This window comes from Gorilla gorilla, chromosome 6 (genome assembly GCF_029281585.2).
Source record: "Gorilla gorilla gorilla isolate KB3781 chromosome 6, NHGRI_mGorGor1-v2.1_pri, whole genome shotgun sequence".
In the NCBI taxonomy this organism is placed as follows: domain Eukaryota; kingdom Metazoa; phylum Chordata; class Mammalia; order Primates; family Hominidae; genus Gorilla; species Gorilla gorilla.
The window spans coordinates 86,344,529-86,362,650 of NC_073230.2; the positions used below are offsets into that span (position 1 = coordinate 86,344,529).

Here is an 18,122-nt window from a genome sequence, read left to right on the forward strand (position 1 = left end):
TCTTGTAAAAATAAATTTTTATTTGATATTTCGTGTATGTTTGAAATGTGAGACTTCAGATGTAATTTTTTACCTTGTTTTGGCATGTTTGTATGTTACTTTAAAGAGGATGTGTGTTCTAAAGGAGGACATGAGCTGTGTGTTTTCAAGAGAACAATAGAGTGCGTCTCTTGGGGAAACATAATAAAAATGAACTTTTCTCACCTTCACAGCAATTGTGATCATATTGGTCTGGATTGATTATTTGCTGCCCAGTGATATTTTTCCTTAATGGGGTTGTGGTTATTTGAACATATTTATTAGCTCTGGAAGATAATCCTGTGCTGTTTTTTATGTAGAAAAAAACATAAGGCTGGGTGCAGTGCTCACACCTACAATCCCTGCAGTTTTGGAGGTCATGGCGGGAGGATCACCTGAGGCCAGGAGTTTGAGGCCAGCCTCAGCAACACAGCATCTACATCTATTTTTAATTTTTATTTTTTAAAGAAAAACAATAGAAGAGAAGGCTGATCCCAAGCTACAGGGTTTTTTTGTTTGTTTGTTTTGGAGACAGAGTCTTGCTCTGTCTCCCAGGCTGGAGTGCAGTGGCACAACCTCTGGTCCCTGCAACTTTCACCTCTGGGTTCAAACAAATTCTCCTGCCTCAGCCTCCCAAGTAGCTGGGACTACAGGCACCCATCTGTACGTCCGACTAACTTTTGTAAAAATAGTAGAGACAAGGTTTCACCATGTTGGCCAGGCTGGATATCTTTCTCTCTCTCTCTCTCTCTCTCCATGAGTCTCTCATTATTCAGTGGTCCAGCCCAAGCCCAAACTTGTTTACCTGGCAGGAAGAATTCTGAAAGGGCAAAATTGGAAGTTGCCAGCCCTCCAGTCACAAGTCCCAGGTAGACATGAATTTTGAGGGGACACTATTCAACCAAATGCAGGGGGTTAGGGCTTTTGGGGTGCTCAGTGAGGAGGTTACTGTGGTCGGCCAGGCAACAGACCAGAGTGGTGGCAGTGAAGACCCTCTCTAACTTCATTTTCCATCCTGGGGCTGTGCAGAAGTTCTAGCCTGAGAAAGGGCTCCATGGCTGCAAGTTTTCCTGAAGTTCTGATGTCTTCTGTGCTGAAGCTCAACTGGCCAGACACTGGCTGGAGTGATGATCTTAGAGGACAAGCGATGGGTCCCAAGTGCTACCAGGCACCCCTGCCCTGACCCTGGGAGCAGATGGGTCAGGTGTTTGTGGGAGAAGTTGTCCCCCAGGGCCTGGCTTACATCCCCCTCCCTGCTCTGCCCAGGATCACCCTCCCTGCTGCTCGCACCACCTCAGCCACTGAAGATCTTCCTAAACCCAGTCTGTTCATCTTGCTTGGGCATCCTCTGCATGGTCCAGCTTCTTGGGGGTGGCATTCAGAGCCTTCACCCCTTTTCCAGGTCGTATCTCCTACCACACCCTCTTGACCTCCCCAGTTCCACATCCCTCATCCCAGCCAGCTGCGCCTTTCCACAAACCCACTGTGATGCCCACTTCCTGGTTTGTTTGTTTTTTTGTTTGTTTTGAGACAGAGGGTCTCGTTCTGTCACCCAGGCTGGAGTGCAGTGGTGTAATCTCAGCTCACTGCAACCTTTGCCTTCCGGGTTCGAGCAATTTTCCTGCCTCAGCCTCCTGAGTAGCTGGGATTACAGGCATGCCCCACCACGCCTGGCTAATTTTTATATTTTTAGTAGAGACGGGGATTCACCACGTTGGCCAGACTGGTCTTGAACTCCTGGGCTCAAGCAAACTACCCGCCTTGGCCTCTCAAAGTGCTGGGATTATAGGCGTGAGCCACTGTGCCTAGCTGATGGCCAATTATTTATCTCCCTTCCTTCCATCTTCAACAGGGGCTCCAGCTCCAATGCCACCTCCTCCAGGAAGTCCTCCTTGCACCTCCGCCCCCCATTAGGCTAGGCCAGGTGTCTCCCTTGGACTCCCAGCACAGCCTGTGTTGCCCCCATCATAGCTCCTCTCCCCTGCACAGCACTTTCTAGGCCAGGTCCTATCTGGGCCCCCAGTTCTGTCTGGCAGGGGACCCCAAGAGAAAGAAGCACCCAGATACATTTGACAATCTGACCCTGCTCACAACTCCCCATCCTTCTGCCCAGCTCAGCCTCTCCAGCCACCAGCCCAAGTGTCCCCTGACCTAGGGTTCTCCCACTGGCCTGAACCCCTGGAATCAGGGCTGAGACAGGGCTCCAGGCACAGGGGTGGGGAGGGCGTAGCTGAGACCAGAGCTGCCATGAAACCCTCTTGGGGATGTTGGCCCCCCTCCCCTGGGGAATGAAAGGTGGGGGCAGAGGAGGGAGGGAGAGGCCAGGATGATTAATGGGACATTTCTCTCTGTCCCTCAGAGGGAGAAGCCAGGGAGAAGAATGGTTGTCAAGGGCAACACATTCTTTCCAGGCTAACTCTCATGTGTCACCGACATCACAGGGAGTGGGGTTTCGGGGAGGCTGGACTGCAGCGTGGGCCCAAAGGGAGCGTGGATATCTTCTAGGTTGAATGCTCATTTTACTGAGAGGAAACTGAGGCCAGGGGAGACAGGTATGGTGCCCCGGTGGGGCTTACACCAAAAATGAGGCTTAAAAAAGGGGCACTCCTGGGCTGGGCGCGGTGGCTCATGGCTGTAATACCAGCACTTTGGGAGGCCAAGGCAGGAGGATCACTTGAGGTCAGGAGATCAAGACCAGCCTAGCCAACATGGTGATACCCCATCACTACTAAAAATACAAAAATTAGCTGGCCATGGTGGAGGGCGCCTGTAATCCCTAATCCCAGCTACTCGGGCGGCTGAGGCAGGAGAATCGCTTGAACCCAGGGATGGGCATGAGCCACTGTGTCTGGCCAAGCATAGGAATTCTGAAGGAATGCAATTCAGTCTGCAGCCGGGCGGGGGGGTGGGTGCCTCCTCCATGAGTGGGACGCTCTCTAAGGGCAGAGACTGGACCTGAGCCCTCCGCTGAGCCCATGGGTCTTAGACTGGGTCTAGATCTGCCCAACAGTGGCTGCTTCAGGGGATCAGGGGCGGCTGCCGAATGAGCGGTCAGGCATGTCCCTCAGCTCCTGTTTCTTTCTGGCCTCTTCTCAGAAGGTGGTGCCATCCTGCCCTCCACCACAGTCTGGACAGCTTCCCAGGCTGCTGTGGGCAGAGATCAGAGGGAGATCCGGGGAGGCGGTGGGCTGGGCTGTTGGGGGTCACTGTCCTGTGGTGTCACCAGGAGTGGAGATGCCTGCTCTGTGCTCCAGCTATGACCCTCTATGGACAGTGGGGAGGCCGATCTCTGCAGAGTGACCTTGTGTCCCCAGGCCTGGGGAGGGGATGGGAGGCTCTGAGGTGGCAGCTGTGCATGGTCAAAGTGACAGCTTAGGCCAGATGTGGTAGCTCATACCTGTAATTCCAGCACTTCGGGAGGCTGAGAGGGAAGGATTGCTTGAGCCCAGAAGGTGAAGACCAGGGTGGGCAATGCAGTGAGACCCCATCTCTACAAAAAATTTTAAAATTAGCTGGATGTGGTGGTGCATGCCTGTAGTCCCAGCTACTTGGGAGGTTGAGGTGGGAGGACCACTTGAGCTCAGAAGTTCGAGGCTGCAGTGAGTGAGCCGTGATGGTACCACTGTACTCCAGCCTGGGCAACAGAGTGAGACCCTGTCAAAAAAAATAAAAACAAAAAAAAGAAATCAGCAAAATGAGAGGTGAGTAACAAAGCTGAGGAAGGGCAACAGCCAGAGCATCTTTTTTGTTTGTTTGTTGGTTGGTTGGTTTTGAGACAGAGTCTCGCTCTGTCGCCCAGGCTGGAGTGCAGTGGCTCAATCTCGGCTCACTGCAAGCTCCGCCTCCCAGGTTCACGCCATTCTCCTGCCTCAGCCTCCTAAGTAGCTGGGACTACAGGAGCCTGCCACCACACCCAGCTAATTTTTTTGTATTGTTTTTAGTAGAGATGGAGTTTCACCCTGTTAGCCAGGATGGTCTTGATCTCCTGACCTTGTGATCTACCCGCCTCAGCCTCCCAAAGTGCTGGGATTACAGGCGTGAGCCACCATGACCGGTCTGTTGTTTTTCTTTTTCTGAGATGGAGTCTCACTTTGTCACCTAGGCTGGAGTGCGATGGTGTGATCTCGGCTCACTGCATCCTCTGCCTCCTGGGTTCAAGCGATCTTCTTGCCTTAGCCTCCTGAGTAGCTGGGATTACAGGTGCATGCCACCATGCCTGGCTAATTTCTGTGTTTTCAGTGGACACGGAGTTTTACTATGTTGGCCAGGCTAGTCTCCACCTCCTGACCTCAGGTGATCCACCAGCTTTGGCCTCCCAAAGTGCTGGGATTACAGGCATGAGCCACCGTGCTTGGCCAGCAAACCATTTTTTGTTTGTAGAGTTGGGATCTTGCTATGTTTATCCAGAGTGGTCTCCAACTCCTGGCCTCAAGTGATCCTCCTGCCTTGGCCTCCCAAAGTGCTGGGATTACTGGCATGAGCCACAACGCCCGGCCAACGCTCACAGTTTTAAATGTCTAATTACAAAATGAAAAACATGCTGTGAAGGAAAAGGACACAGCTCTCAGAGAGCTGAGAGTTCAGAAAGGGCTTCCCTGAAGACAGACAAGGAAAGGGCGAGAGGAAGAGGCGCCTGGTGGAGGAGCTGTCTGTAGACAGGGAAGGACAAGGGCAAAGGCAGGGCATCCTAAACAAGGGTCTGCGTGGCTGGAACAGTGGCAGCAAGAGAAGGCTTATGGGGGCATCATGACTGAGATGATGAACTTAGGTTATGTTTTTATTTATTTACTTATTTTGAGCAAGGGTCTTGCTCTGTTGCCCAGGCTGGAGTGCAGTGGAGCGATCATAGCTCACTGCAGCCTTGACCTCCCAGGCTCAAGCGATCCTCTGATCTCAGCCTCCCGAGTAGCTGGGACTACAGGTGTGCAACACTATGCCTGGATAATTTTTTTTTCCCCGTGACAGAGTCTCACTCTGTCACTCAGGCTGGAGTGCAGTGGTGCAATCTTGGCTCATTGCAACCTCTGCCTCCTGGGTTCAAGCGATTCTTGTGCCTCAGCCTCCCAAGCAGCTGGGATTACAGGCGTGCACCAGCATGCTAATTTTTGTATTTTTTAATGGAGATGGGGTTTCGCCATGTTGGTCAAGCTGGTCTCAAATTCATGGCCTCTGGTGATCCACCCACCTAGCCTCCCAAAGTGCTGAGATTACAGGAGTGAGCCACCACACGTAGCCTATGCCTGGAAAACTTTTTTTTTTGAGACAGAGTCTCGCTCTGTTGCCCAGGTTGGAGTGCAGTGGTGCGATCTCGACTCACTGCAACCTCTGCCTCCTGGCGATTTTCCTGCCATAGCCTCCCGAGTAGCTGAGACTACAGGTGCTTGCCACCACGCCCCCCAGCACTTCGGGAGGCAGAGGCAGGCGGATCACTTGAGGTCAGGAGTTGGAGACCATCCTGGCCAACATGGTGAAACCCTGTCTCTACTAAAAATACAAAAAATTAGGCAGGCATCATGGTGGGTGCCTATAAACCCAGCTACTCAGGAGGCTGAGGCAGGAGAATCACTTAAACCGGGAAGGCAGAGGTTGCAGTGAGCTGAGATTGCAGCATTGCACTCCAGCCTGGGCAACGAGCAAAAAAAAAAAAAAAAAAAAAAGTGAAAGCAACATAATTTCCCACATAATTAGAAAAACCAACAGTATGCTGGAAAATACACAATGTTTAAGTCAAAATCATCTCAGAAATTGGGTACCAGTTACATAACTATTCCTTATACACAGTTGCCTTTGATACCCTACTCCAAATTGAAGCTGCCAGCTGCTGTCTTAGCAAAGACCCTCAAAGTTCTTGCTGTACTAGCTTTAAGAGTTTTATAACAGTTTTATCTGCTCTTATTCCCTGCTCCAAGCCATCCTCCACTCTATCACCAGAGCTATTTTTGAAATCACAAATCTGGTCAAATAATTTTTCTGCTTAAAAATTTACTAGTGCCCCACTTCCTACTATATGAAATTTAAAATCTAGTCATCACTGGGCCCAAAACTACCTTCTTTTCAGAATCTCTCTAATCCTTTCCCTTCATCAAGTCCCCTACATCATCACCATTATTATTATTATTATTATTTATTATTATTATTTGAGAGTGCTCACCCTGTCGCCCAGGCTAGAGTGCAACGGCATGATCTCAGCTCACTGCAGCCTCCGCCTCCCAGGTTCAAGCAATTCTCCTGTCTCAGCCTCCCAAGTAGCTGGGATTACAGGCACCCACCATCACACCCGGCTAATTTTTGTGTTTTTAGTAGAGATGGGGTTTCACCATGTTGGGCAGGCTTGTCTTGAACTCCTGAACTCAGGTGATCTGTCCTCCTTGGCCTCCCAAAGCGCTACGATTACAGGTGTGAGCCACTGCAACTGGCCGTCCCCTATATTGTAGCACAGTGAACAATTGTTTCCTGAACATCACAAGCTCTTTTAGACACTACAGTGTATAAGCAGGTTTCTGTCTATACTGCTCTCCTCTTCCTCCTCTGCCCAACCAATGTCTGCTCATCCAAAGAATGTATCCTGTGTGTTCATTAACTTAGCAATTTCCAGCAAACCGTTTAATTGATAACTTGTTAAGAGAAGGCAGGAAACCTCCATGAAAGAGAAATCAGTGGGTATTTCCTACAGCATTTAACACATTGTAGGCCTTCAATAAACCCTTGTGAAATAAACCTCTTTACTCTTCGTTCTACCTTGCTAAGAATATCACCTAAGTCTGTCTACCATGTGAAACTGCAGATGACCTCACAGAAAATGGAAAGAAGTATCTCTAAAAATAAGTTTATTAGGCAACACACTATAGGCTACAGTCCACTTCTGATTTTTTTTTTTTTTTTTTTGAGACGGAGTCTTGCTGTGTCACCCAGGATAGACTGCAGTGGCGCGATCTCAGCTCACTGCAACCTCCGCCTCCTGGGTTCCAGCGATTCTCCTGCCTCAGCCTCCCAAGTAGCTGGGATTACAGGTGCCCTGCGGGGAGGCTCCTGGCTGGCTTCCCGTAGGTAGACAGCTACACTTCCTTGCCCTTCATTGGCTTCTTTTCATGAAACTCCTGCCGTCTACAAAACATGACCACCTGAGGTCAGGAGTTCGAGACCAGCCTGGCCAACATGTTGAAACCTCGTCTCTACTAAAAATACAAAAATCAGCCGGGCGTGTGGCGGGCGCCTGTAATCCCAGCCACTCGGGAGGCTGAGGCAGGAGAATCGTTTGAACCCTGGAGGCGGAGTTTGCAGTGAGCTGAGATCGAGCCATTGCACTTGAGCCTGGGCAACAAGAGTGAAACTGTGTCTCAAAAAACCAAAAATGTTATATATATACACGTATGAAAAATATATACACACATACTATATATATACACGTATGTGTGTATATATATACACATGTGTATATATATTCACGTGTATATATATATATATTTATTTATTTATTTATTATTATTATTTTTTTCCTGGTTGGGCACAGTGGTTCACGCCTGGAATCTCAGCGCCTTGGGAGACCGAGGCAGGAGGATTGCTTGAGCCCTGAGCGTCTGAGACCAGCGTGAGCAACATAGTTAGATCCTTGTCTCTATTTTTTTTTTTTTTTGAGTCGGAGTCTAGCTCTGTCGCCCAGGCTGGAATGCAGTGGCCTGATCTCGGCTCACTGCAAGCTCCGCCTCCCAGGCTCACGCCATTCTCCTGCCTCAGCCTCCCGAGTAGCTGGGACTACAGGTGCCTGCCACCACGCCCGGCTAATTTTTTTGTGTGTGTTTTTAGTAGAGACAGGGTTTCACTGTGTTAGCCAGGATGGGCTCGATCTCCTGAACTTGTGATCCACCCGCCTCGGCTTCCCAAAGTGCTGGGATTACAGGCCTGAGCCACCGTGCCCGGCCGCCTTGTCTCTAATTTTTAAATATTTTAATTAGAATAAAAATTATCCATATTTTTTTTTTTGCATATGGCTGCTTAAACATGTTAGTTCAGAGATTCTGCCCTGTGAAAAGTGAATAGCACATAAATGCTCATTTTGAGGAATTACAAAGCGAACCCCAGGGTCACCACCTCCCAGGTTGACACACATTGTCACCGCTCCATTCTTTCCACTTAAATCTTCCCCCCCAACCCCCACCCCAGTTCCTGATTTTTATGGTAATTATGTCCTGTTTGTGTCTGTTATTTTGTCAACTAAGTATCCCTAAACAATATAGTCTGGGTTTTTGTTTGTTTTTTTTTTGTTTGTTTTTTTCAGACAGAATCTCACTCTGTCACCCAGGCTGGAGTGCAGTGGCATGATCTCGGCTCACTGCAACCTCTGACTCCCGGGTTCAAGCAGTTCTCCCGCCTCAGCCTCCTGAGTAGCTGAGATTACAGGCGCCGTCCACTGCACCCGGCTAATGTTGTATTTTTAGTAGAGTCGGAGTTTCACCATGTTGGCCAGGCTAGTCTCGAACTCCTGACCTCCAGCGATCTGCCTGCCTTGACCTCCCAAAGTGCTGGGATTACAGGCGTGAGCCACCATGCCTGGCCCCTAAACAATATAGTCTTGATATTGTTGTAACCGAGCGAGTTATAGAGAAACGCCGCACCATGAGACTAATTTAGGAGTCCTCTATTGCCGGTGACTGAGAGATGGCTAGAGCTCAAAATTCTTTTGGCCCCGAAGAAGGGGCTAGATTTCTTTTTATACCATGGTCTAAATAGGGGAGGGGGAGTTTAGCTGAAACAATTTTTACAGAAGCAGAACAGGGAAAAATTAAAAAGATTAATTGGTTACATAAATAGTTACAGAAAAATAAACAGTTCCAGGTGCAGGGGCTCAAACTACCACAAAGAGAAAATGCAGGGTCTTTTGGTATCATCCACTGAGCGCGTCCCCAAGAGCTGCTGGTTCAGCTTGCCTCCATACCTTATCAGTAAGTGCATTCCTAGATGTGCATGGAGTCAGCTTAGACTAGTTATGCCTTTAAGGGAGGGGGCTGCAAGTGAAGGAACTAAAATGGAGCCTGTCCAGCTCTCTCAGCTAAAAGAGACAATCACGTTAAAATAAGGTAGGGTATCACAATATAGGTAAGCATACAGCATATATTTAATATGTCTGGCTTTTTTTTTTCCATGTAGAGATGGGGTCTCACCACATCTTTACATAAAAGGTGGTTAACGAGATCCAAGGTGGTCTCCATCTCGTGGCCTCAAGTGATCCTGTAACCCCAGCCCCCCAAAGTGCTGGGATTACAAACATGAGCCACTGGTGCCCAGCCCTGGCTTCTTTTTTGTAGACATTATTTTAGAAGTCATTTTATTGTGAGTAACAACGGAAGTATTCATTTTCTCTGTAGTATGCTGTTCTATTTCATGACTCTCCACCATATATTTATCCCTCCTTCTTGCTCAGGGACACTGGATTGTTTTCCATTTTAACCTGCTATGAACAATTCTGCAGGGAATATTCTTTTTTTTTTGTTTTTTTTGGAGACAGAGTCTCGCTCTGTTGCCCAGGTTGGAGTGCAGTGGCGTGATCTTGGCTCACTGCAACCTCCACCTCCTGGGTTCACGCCATTCTCCTGCCTCAGCCTCCAGAGTAGCTGGGACTACTGGTACCCGCCACCACGCCTGGCTAACTTTTTGTGTTTTTAGTAGAGATGGGGTTTCACTGTGTTAGCCAGGATGGTCTCTATCTCCTAACCTCATGATCCGCCCACCTCGGCCTCCCAAAGTGCTGGAATTACAGGCATGAACCACCGCACCAGGTCTCTGCAGTGAATATTCTTATACAGAGGAGCAGGCATGGGGTATGTACTAATGAATGGGACTGCTGGCTCAGTGGTCCACCTGGCTTTCCACCCTACTAAATTGTTTTCCAAAGTTGTTATACTGGTTTATGCGCTCTCTCACTGCTCACCAGCAGGGTAGAATTCCTGACGTTTGCATCCTGCCTAAAGCTGGTGGGTGTAGCGTGGTATCCTAGGGTAGTTTTAGTTTGGATTTCTCCAGACTTCTCTAAGTTGAGGACCTTTTCATATTCACTGGCCGCTGTGACTGCTCTTTCGTAATGTACCTGCTCAAGTCTTTCACTCTTTTCTCATTGCAAACGTACATCCTAGGTTTCCAGCAGGAGCAACAGGCCTGTCAATTCTGACACAAGATGGGTGAATCGGTAACTTTTCTGGTTTGTTTTCCCACTGCTCCTTCTGTTTTCTTTAATGGCTTTCTGCCTAGATCAGGAGGGATGGACTTTCTTTTGAAACCCAGTAACACAACTGTTATTTCAGTACAGAGCTAAGACAGGAATAGCAGACATGGTTCAATGGTCCCTGCACCTAGAGAGTGCCGTGGAAACAGGGCCCAGTCACCCTCCAACTGCACTGCACAGTCCCATGAAACCAGAAAGACCACCCAGGTTGGAGAATGTCACCTTTCATTTAAGACCAAGTTTTGCAGGGTCTTTTTAATTTGTTTTTAAGTCTGCTACCTAACTTCCTTTGGGCTTTTATTTGTGAACTTATAACTTAGAGGACACGTAATCTCACTCTTCTAGCAATTTCTCTAGGAGATGATAACAATGTGGACAGACAAATAATTAGCAATAAAACATCTTGGCCAGGCGTGGTGGCTCACATCTGTAATCCCAGCACTTTGGGAGACCAAGGCAGGAGGACCACTTGAACCTAGGAGTTCAAAACCAATCTGGACAACATGGTGAAACCCCATTTTTACAAAAAGTACAAAACTTAGCCAGGTGTTGTAGCACATGCCTGTAGTCCCAGCTATTCAGGAGGCTGAGGTGGTAGAATCACTTGAGCCCAGGAGGTCAGGGCTGCATTGAGCTGTGATCGTGCCACTGCACTCCAGCATGGGCGACAGAGTGAAACCCTGTCTCAAAAACAAAACAAAACAAAACAAAACAAAAAGCAAACAAGCATCTCCAGGGTAAATGAGAGCAACATGAAGAATAAGCTGCTTATAAATACTTATAAATTAAATTGATAAAAACAATATACCACATCATAATCTAGTCTCAGCAAGGAAAACAACAGGCCAACATTAGAAGGCACCAATGACATAAAACAGATCTTGAACATTTTGGTATTAGATCATGAAGGACTAGCTCAAGCTGCACTCAGGGCTTAAAAATCACAAGCCACGTTACACATACAGTACTTCAGACATTCTTCATTCCTGACTGAGTTTTTTTGTTTTTGAGACGGAGTCTCACTCTGTCGTCCAGGCTGCAGTGCAGTGTCATGATCTCGGCTCACTGCAGCTGCCGTCTCCCAGGTTCAAGCAATTCTCCTGCCTCAGCCTCCCCAGTAGCTGGTATTACAGGTGCCCACCACCACGGCCAGCAATTTTTTGTATTTTTAGTAGAGAAGGGGTTTCACCATGTTGGCCAGGCTGGTCTCAAACTCCTGACCTCAAGTGATCTGCCCGCCTTGGCCTCCCAAAGTGCCAAGATTACAGGCATGAGCCACTGCACCTGGCCCTTACTGAGCTTTGAATCCAGTAGGTGCATTTTTGGCCCTATTGGAGCAGACAACCTACTGCCATTTGTGGAAATTAGCAAGCTTGTACACAAGCAATGTACAAATACAGGCTGGTTAAGAGAGATTGGAAATATGACTCAGGACTTATCATTAAGTAACAGAATATTACACAGGTAGTAGCCTTCCCTGTCACACACCTTGCTTTCAAATTTATTTTCAGTCAGCACGTAATTTTTTTTTTTTTTTTTGAGATGGAGTCATCCTTTCGCTCAGGCTAGAGTACAGTGGTACAATCTCGGCTCACTGCACCCTCCCCCTCCTGGGTCCAAGTGATTCTCCTGCCTCAGCCTCCTGAGTAGCTGGGATTACAGGTGCCCACCACCAAGGCCAGCTAATTTTTGTGTTTCAGTAGACTTAAAAAAGACTTTAAAATTCATCCATCAGTAGAGATGGAGTTTCGTCGTGTTGTCCTCTCGAACTCCTGACCTCAAGTGATCCACCTGCCTTGCCCTTCCAAAGTGCTGGGATTACAGATGTGAGCCACCATGCCCGGCCAGCACCCAATAATTTAATTGGCATACTTAACTCTGTTCCACCCGGAACAGACTTAAGACTTCTTAGACTTCTAAAGATTTTTTAAAGTCTTCTTTTTCCTTTTGGTTTCTTTAGTTTGTAGTTAAGGCTTTGCAGACTTGCCTCCTATAATGTCTTCTTTTATTTTTTATTTTTTAATTTTTATTTTTTGAGACAGATTCTCACTCTGTCACCCTGGCTGGAGTACAGTGGTGCGATCATAGCTCACTGCAGCTTTGAACTCCTGGACTCAAGCAGTCCTCCCACCTCAGCCTCCTGAATAGCTGAATACAGGCACATGCTACCACACCTGGCTAATTAGTATTTTTTTTTTGTAGAAATGGGGTCTTGCTGTATTGCCCGGGCTGGTCTTGAACTCCTGGGCTCAAGCCATCCTCCTGCCCTGGCCTCCCAAAGTGCTGGGATTATAGGCATGAGCCACGGTGCCCAGCCTTTGTCTTAGTTTTTGGTCCCCCTCACCCGACCCCAGAGTTCTAGAACCATTCCCTTTGAAAGAAAGGGACTGGTCAGGGCTGGGGATGGAGAAGTGCTGTGGTAGGAGCCCTTTCTTCTCTTTCTTCCCCAGCTGGATCACCAAACCTACCCTGCGGTCCTCGTCTTCCTGGCCCCACAGCTCCTCCTCGCCAAGCATGTCTTCCCCACTGCAGAGAGCTGCGGGAGGTACCAAGAGGGCCTTGTCTGCATCTTCTAGTTCCTCTGCCAGTCTACCCTTCGATGACAGGGACTCAAACCATCCCTCAGAGGGTAAGTAGATGTTGCATTGTGCGGCCACTTCCTGTGTCTGTGGCAGCCTTCCCCCTCTCGTTTTCCCACATTGATGATAATATGCGTGGGACTGTGTGAATACACCAGAAGTGCTGTACTCGTTCAGCACAGTGACACCTTCCCTCCAGCTCCAGGTGTTTTTTTTTGGCGGTCCTAGATGTTGTAGACATCAAAATAGTAGTACATCCTGTTTTTTGTTTGTTTGTTTGTTTGAGATGGAGTCTCGCCCTGTCGCCCAGGCTGGAGTGCAGTGGTGCGATCGTGGCTCACTGCAACCTCCGCCTTCCGGGTTAAGCACATCCTGTTTTTAATCCATCATCCATCGTGTCTAAACCTCTCTTAAACACATTTCTGTGTTCAGCATGTACAACCCCTGGTGGGGGCTGGGAGGTGGCAGATGGGGGAGTAAAGAGTTCTTTATTTGTTGCCTGGTAAATTGTATATACTTTTTAGCTGGTATCCGCTAGTTTTCCTACTTGGGGATTTTGTAAACAGGTCTGTGTATCCTTATTTATTACCACATATGAGTTTATTCTGTATAGGTTATAATAATATATCTTGGTTTTTTAACTTTCCAGAAGGAAAAAAGCTAATGTCATACAGATCTGCTTTGTCCCCTGGCTGTTTTAATTGGCTTTCTCTGAATCATTTATGTTTCTGTCAGTGCTGCTGTGGTGTACCTGATTATATCAATGTTACACACTTGAATTGATAAGACATGTGGTTGATGTTTCACGGGGTGAAATTTAACTCTAGGTCCATATTACTCTCCCGTTTATGGATGAGTGATGGATGACTTCCTGGGCCATGACTGTTTTTCTCTACAAAGAGCAGTGATCTCTCTATCCGCTAAGTGAGTAGCATTTGATTCTCTTCTTCGGAGAGAATACTGGGAAGGGTTGTCCTTCCCCTGCCTCATTTCCTCATTCTTCGTCTCCATTGCTTTCATGTGAAAGTTTTCCTTTAAGACTTTGTCCTGGCCGGGTGTGGTGGCTTACGCCTGTAATCCCAACACTTTGGGAGGCCGAGGCAGGTGGATCACCTGAGGTCAGGAGTTTGAGACCAGCCTGGCCAACATGGTGAAACACCTGTAATCCCAGCTACTCAGGAGACTGAGGCAGGAGAATCACTTGAACCTGGGAGGCAGAGGTTGTAGTGAGCCGAGATCACACCATTGCACTCCAGCCTGGGTGACGAGAGTGAAACTCTGTCTCAAAAAAAAAAAAAAAGACTTTGTCCCAACTTCCTACTAAAAATCAGCTCATTTTGTCTTAAAATCTGAATATGTTTTTCTCATGGAGATGGGGTGCGGTGAGAGAATAGGGAGGGAATTAGGGTGGTTATATTTAAAGAGAACGGTACTTTCTCACAGGAATACTGACTCTTTGTTAGCTGGTGAAGGCAGTGACTTTGAAGACAGCTTCAATCGCAATGTGAAGAAGAAAGCAGCAAAACGACCACCGAAAACAACGCCGGTGAGTCAGCCAGTTTTCTTTTGTTTTTGAATCTTGTGGGGGAAGCAGCCCAGCTACTCGGGAGGCTGAGGCAGGAGAATGGCGTGAACCCCAGGGGCAGAGCTGGCAGTGAGCCGAGATTGCGCCACTGCACTCCAGCCTGGGCGACAGAGCGAGACTCCGTCTCAAAAAAAAAAAAGAGAAAAAAACTTAAAAGAGGTTCAGGTGATATGGTTCAAAAAAGGACAAGATTTACAAAGTATTAAGGGATGAAAATAGGAAGAAGAGAAATTTCGAAGAGAAAAGAAGAGAAAAGGACGTTAGGATGTAGAGATACAGGAAGGGGACTCAAGGACTTTTTTTTTTTAAGGGAAAAAAGTTAATAAACTTCATAACAGTATAAAAATCAATTATTTCAGGACTGAGTCTAACTCAGACTGTGCTGTGGAATGGGCAGCGTAAGCCTACTTGTGTGATAATGATGAGACCAAGTGTTAATGTCACTGTTACCTTTTTTTCATATTTCTGATCTTTTTATACATATTAGGTGGCAAACAACCAAAGAAAGGGTCCCGACTGGTACATCGTCATAGCCAGAAACAGTCAGAGCCACCAGCCAATGATCTTTTCAATGCTGTGAAAGCTGCCAAAAGTGACATGCAGGTAAAGCAGTGTCTTACCTCTGTTGATACCATCTCACTTTTTGTAAGGTGGTAAGGACAAGTGTCTACAAACTTGATTTGATGTGAACATTTCAGTGAATGTAACATATCAAGAAAGATAAGATTATGGGGTGAATCCTTGGAGTAATAGAAGGGTAACCTTGAATGAGAGAGCATTTTTTTTTTTTTTTTTTTGAGACAGAGTGGTGCAACTGACCTCCCAGGCTCCGGTGATACTCCCACCTCAGACTCCCAGGTGGCTGGGACTACAGGTGCATGCCATCGTGCCTGGCTAATTTTTTTGTATTTTTTTGCAGAGAAGACAAGGTTGTGCCATGTTGCCCAGGCTGGTCTCGACCTCCTGGGCTCAAACAATCCTCCCACCTCAGCCTCCCAAAGTGCTGGGATTATAGGTGTGAGCCACCGTGCCCGGCTGTTTTCTGTATTTTTTGCAGAGTGGGGTGTGTCTCGTTCTGTTGCCCAGGCTGTTCTTGGACTCCTGGCCTCAAGCGATCCTCCTACCTCAGTCTTCCGAAGTGCTGGATTACAGATGTGAGCCATTGAGCTTATTCAAATAAGGGATCTTTTCACAGCGCGTCTAGTTTGTTACAGAACCCCAAAGTATCATTCATGGTCATCATTGACTGAAATTACAGTAGTTATGAGGGCTGCTATTAAAGCTTGCTATTTAAAGTGTTAATAAAGAAGCATGTATATTACCACATCACCAGTTTAAAAAATATTTTGATTACTTTTTAATTGTATTTAATATTTTGACTGAATTTCAGGGTAATTGGTTTTCCTTGCAAGTGTATGTATTTAATTCTGTGCACTTTAAACATTATGCTAAGCAGGCTATAATAGTCTTCCCCAGACTGTCAGGGGCCTGAGGCACAAAAGAGATTAGAAATCCCTGGCTTAGGGCCTTTTAGGGGAAGGGTGGGCACTGCAGAAAACTTTCTACTTAGCCAAATGCATGTTTTGGCCAAATACATGGTTTTTTTCTTATTAAAGGATTTTGAGGCCGGGTGCGGTGGCTCATGCCTATAATCACACCCCTTTGGGAGGCTGAGGTGGGTGGATCGCCTCCCACCCAGGATTGCTCGGGAGTTCGAGACCTGTCTAGCCAACATGGTGAAACCCTGTCTCTACCAAAAAAAATTAGCTAGGCGTGGGGGTGCACGCCTGTAGTCTCAGATACTCGGGAGGCTGAGGTGGGAGGATAGTTGGAGCCCGGGAAGTTGAGACTGCAAGTGAGCCAAGATTGTGCCACTGCACCTGTCTCAAAAAAGAAAAAGAAAGAAAAGGAAAGAAAGAGAGAAAGAGAAGAGAGGAAGGAGGGAAGGAAGGAAGGAAGGAAGGAAGGGGAAAGAAAGAAAAATAGATGGATGCATCATTGACCCAAGCCCTGCAAGGCCAGTCTTGGGCAAGGGGACTGTGGGTCTGTGACCCCAGGTCTAGGGTGTTGTGGGGAAGGCAGAGGTTTGGCTTAGTAGGAACAGGATCTTTCTTGAACACTGCCTGGGGACTGGGGTGCTGGGACTGCCAGCAAGCAGTGTCTCCAGAGCCTGGGGTCATGGGAGTCACAGCTGGAATTCCACTTGTGGGTAGGTGTGGGGTGGGAATGAGACGGGGTGGGGGCTGGGTGTGAATGGGGTGGAGCGCGGTGGGTGGGAGGGCTCTTTAAGCTTCTTCCAAGTTTAAGTCTACCACCGAGCTGGGAAATCCAGCCTCTTCCATTGCCCAATCCCCTAAGGGCTAATATGGAGACATCCTGCCCTGCCGCCCTGTCCACACCGCCGGGCTTCTTCCTGCCCTGCCGCCCTGTCCACACCGCCGGGCTTCTTCCTGCCCTGCCGCCCTGTCCACACCGCCGGGCTTCTTCCTGCCCTGCCGCCCTGTCCACACCGCCGGGCTTCTTCCTGCCCTGCCGCCCTGTCCACACCGCCAGGCTTCATAGATCTGTCTAAAAACGCCTTTACCCTCCCAGTCCGGGCCTCGACTCCTCCTCCTGGCATCCAAGCTCTCCGTATGACTTGGGCGTGCTCCCCATCCCTCACTGTGTCCTGAATGCCCCCTCCTCTCTTTTCAGCACCCCTCATTGTTACCACCTCCCATCTCTCTCCCTCACAGCTCCAGTAAAGCCCCCTCCCGATCCTAAGCCCTAACCCTTGCTGTTGGGCCCTCTTTCAGGTACTGCCCGACGCCCCGTGGGGAGTCCCTCAGCTGTCCCACCAGAGACAGAGCTGCAAGGGGGCCTGGCTGGTGTCAGGCCACACTGGGCTGGACAGGGATCCCTGATGGACGGGGGTCTCTGAGAGTAGCTGCCCCGCAGTCCCCGCCTTCCCCGTGGGAGAAAGGACGACAGGAGAGCCAGGTGCAGTCCCTAAAACAGGCTTTTAATAACATCGTGTCTTCACTGAAGAGCTTGGCGTGTCCCACCCGGGCGGCGCCGCGGGCTAGTAGAAGGAGTACTGGTTCTCCACGGCGCGCGCGCGGCCGGGCGCGGCCTCCGGGGGCTCCTCGGCGGCGGTGGCGGCCACGGCCTCCAGCAGGCGCTCGGCGCTGTTGCTGCGGCTCCGCGCGCTGAGCTGGCCCTCGACGGGGCGCGGGGGAGCGGGCCCCGACGCGGCAGAGGACGACGAGGCGGAAGACAAGGAGGCGCCGGCGGCGTCGGAGGGCGAGGCAGGCGGGCAGGCGGCCGCGGCGAGGCTGGAGAAGTAGTGCTGGCCGGGCGAGTCGCTCCAGCAGGCCGGGGACGCGGGCGCGGCAGGGGGCGTGGGGCCCGGCTCTGCAACAAGGCGACGGCAGGGCGTGAGTGGGGACCTGGGCTGGCCACATCCTGCAGGGAGGCCGGGATCCCTCAAGGGGCCAGGGCCCACGCTCAGGTTTCCGAGTTGCAGCCCATGTGCTCAGACACATATGCAAGCACACCCACCCACATGCATAAACAGAAGCACACACACATACATGTACCTAACCACACGTGTGCACGCCCATATAGCCACATGCACAGGAGTGCACACACACGCACACATAATGCACACGCTCGCACACAGGCACACAAGTGCCCATGCACGCATGCACACGCTCATGCATATGCGCACACACGCACACGTAAG

The 18,122-nt window shown here is 49.0% G+C and overlaps 1 protein-coding gene across 5 annotated transcripts in view; it reads right to left on the bottom strand.

Moving 5' to 3' along the window:
- Positions 1-17,378: 17,378 nt before the first annotated feature.
- The window catches only part of SH2B2 (SH2B adaptor protein 2), a 37,156-nt gene continuing 36,412 nt past the window's right edge, over positions 17,379-18,122 (bottom strand). For all 5 annotated transcript variants that reach the window (XM_055392902.2, XM_055392901.2, XM_055392911.1 and 2 more), the window contains one exon: positions 17,379-17,791. In XM_055392902.2, the coding sequence (XP_055248877.1) occupies positions 17,460-17,791 (332 nt within the window). In that variant the 3' untranslated portion in view covers positions 17,379-17,459. The remainder of the gene's footprint in view (positions 17,792-18,122) is intronic.